The sequence below is a fragment of the Triticum dicoccoides genome, unplaced genomic scaffold (assembly GCF_002162155.2).
Source record: "Triticum dicoccoides isolate Atlit2015 ecotype Zavitan unplaced genomic scaffold, WEW_v2.0 scaffold40082, whole genome shotgun sequence".
NCBI lineage: Eukaryota > Viridiplantae > Streptophyta > Magnoliopsida > Poales > Poaceae > Triticum > Triticum dicoccoides.
In genome coordinates this window covers 37,699-39,923 of record NW_021269456.1, presented here as the reverse complement: position 1 = coordinate 39,923, position 2,225 = coordinate 37,699, and the positions used below count along the sequence as shown (strand labels likewise).

The 2,225-nt window shown below is 44.5% G+C and overlaps 1 protein-coding gene across 1 annotated transcript in view; it reads right to left on the bottom strand.

The window, feature by feature from the left end:
- LOC119346113 overlaps positions 1-1,142 on the bottom strand; it is a 1,402-nt gene extending 260 nt beyond the window's left edge. Inside the window, exons 1-3 of the mRNA XM_037615816.1 lie at positions 1,014-1,142; positions 759-877; positions 4-586 (exon numbers count right to left, since the gene is read on the bottom strand). Of these exons, the coding sequence (XP_037471713.1) occupies positions 4-586; positions 759-773 (598 nt within the window). The 5' untranslated portion in view covers positions 774-877; positions 1,014-1,142. The remainder of the gene's footprint in view (positions 1-3; positions 587-758; positions 878-1,013) is intronic.
- Positions 1,143-2,225: the final 1,083 nt, after the last annotated feature.

The window sequence follows — 2,225 nt, the reverse complement described above, 5'->3', positions numbered from 1 at the left end:
TACCACACTCGTACAAATCAATGTATCTCCTGCTCCCATTGTGAAAAACCACCGCAAATCTGCTGTTAAGAAGCTTTGTGCATATTTCCCTTCCGACATCTGCTATCACCCCTCTGGACCCTTGTTTAATCCCATTGAAATCGTCGTCCTCGTCGCACAGATCAAAGATGGCCATCACAGACTGCGGAAGCTCCAGCTGTTGGAACCGAAACCCTCTAGCTACCTCTCCTCTCACTCGAACGAAGGTGGAAGAAGAAGAACAATGGACACAAGGTTTTCCGGCCGGCGCACGAATGCCGCCAGGGCGCACACAGATGGCCAACACAGACTGCGGAAGCTCCAGCTCCTCCGCTACTGCCTTTTGCTGGGCCCTCATGCTTTGCCATACAGAGCAATCCACATGGATAACCTTGTCAAACTTTGATTTTGATGACTTCAGGTGTTGGGCAACTACCTTGAGTGCCACTGATGCTCCAAATCCAGACCATCCATGGATGTAGATAATGTTTCCTTTGCTTGTATCCTCTAAAACACCAATTATCTTTTCTGCTGCAGCATCGATGTTTTTTGCCTGGATCCTGATGTGCTGCAATTTTGAAAAACAGTAGCAGGAAATGAGAACTGGCCTATTTAATTCATGTCCGTACAACAACTGAAGATCCCAGTTGAGGTTAGGTTACTAGGTAAAGAAATCAAGCAAAGTCACAAATCTGCAGCATTAACCACCTTTTTAGATTGAGGTGTGTGTGATGGATTACCTCCAGTACATGCATGGTGAATCAATTTAATCCTTCAAATCCCAGGAGCTATATATGGTTCGAAGCTCTAACCCATGGGTCAATCTGCAGCAATCTTAGGATCTAATTCCCTTCCTTTCCTGACATGTATAAGACCGACACAAGCAGTTGGACAAGTTACAACCTGATGCCTTGTTAAAAGAAGACTTTCCTATAAATTTCCAAGAGCAATTGATAGATCTGCATATATGTATATAGAAGCATCGGTATAGTTACCTTGATTAACTGCTGCATTGTAACAAGCCTAGGTACACCACACGAGCAGTAAACTAGAGCGTGGGTGAGGAAACTGAAAGTTGCATGCAGAGAGCAGAGTTATGCTTCAGATAGCAAGGTATGGGAAATGGCCAGGTAGAAGCATACCCAGTAGCAACATTCCTTGCAGACGGCTTTGCTTTTTCTCTCCCTCTAAATAAAAGTTGCGAATTCTTTGCTTCCTACACACACACACATCCATCATCAGATTCTTTGCTTGCGGGGTTTAAAGATACAAAGGGATATAAAGGTAAAGATAAATCTGGTTGTTGTCTGCCATCCTGTTAATCGACCAACTTTTGTATGAGGCTACTATTCTCTTGAGGAACAGACAGTGCTGTTCTGGGCAATGGCACTCCCTCTAAAACCAAAATGCTAAATAGTTTCTATTTTTCATATACTTGTATATAATGTTAATGACGTAAAAAAAATAGAATTAAAGCAACTCGAGCCGGTGCAGCGACGCGGACCCACATGTCAACTGCCATGTGGAGGCTGCCTCATTCGTTTGCCACGTCAATGCAATCTCACACAAGTCAGAGCCAAATGTATGTTCACCTGAAGTTCTTTCAAGTGTCATACTGAATGTTGGTCAATCAATTAACACTTCCCCTTACCAATGAGTTTAGACAGCTACAAAACAACTGAACTTCACCAAGATAACATAAACTTCATAGGAAGAATATATAGGCGGTGGAACGAGATCACAAAAAACTTGACCAAGTAAGAGCTTGGAAGCAACTGAACTTCCATTACAGTCCCTTACTCGGAGAAGCATAGGCGGCTCCTTCGGAATGTCAGCTACAAAGCATTGATGAATTGCTCTGTGAAGAAATCTGACACCTGTTAATTCTCGGCAAAAGAGAGAAGCGGAGGAATCAACTTTGCAGTCTGCCCGTGCCACATTTCTCAAACTCAAGAACAGAGCAACTTCACCTGTCCGACCAGAGACCAGACCAGACCAGGGTACCCCGCGGTGTGACGCCGGGGCCGCCGGCCGCTGCTGCGTTCAGCCCGCCCACCGACACAAGCATTTGGACAAGTTACGACCTGATGCCTTGTTAAAAGAAGACTTGCATATATAGCGATTGGTAAGTTTACCGTGATCAATTGGCACAAGCGTAGATACAGTACACAAGCAAACTAGACCGTTGGTTAGGAAACTGGAAGTTG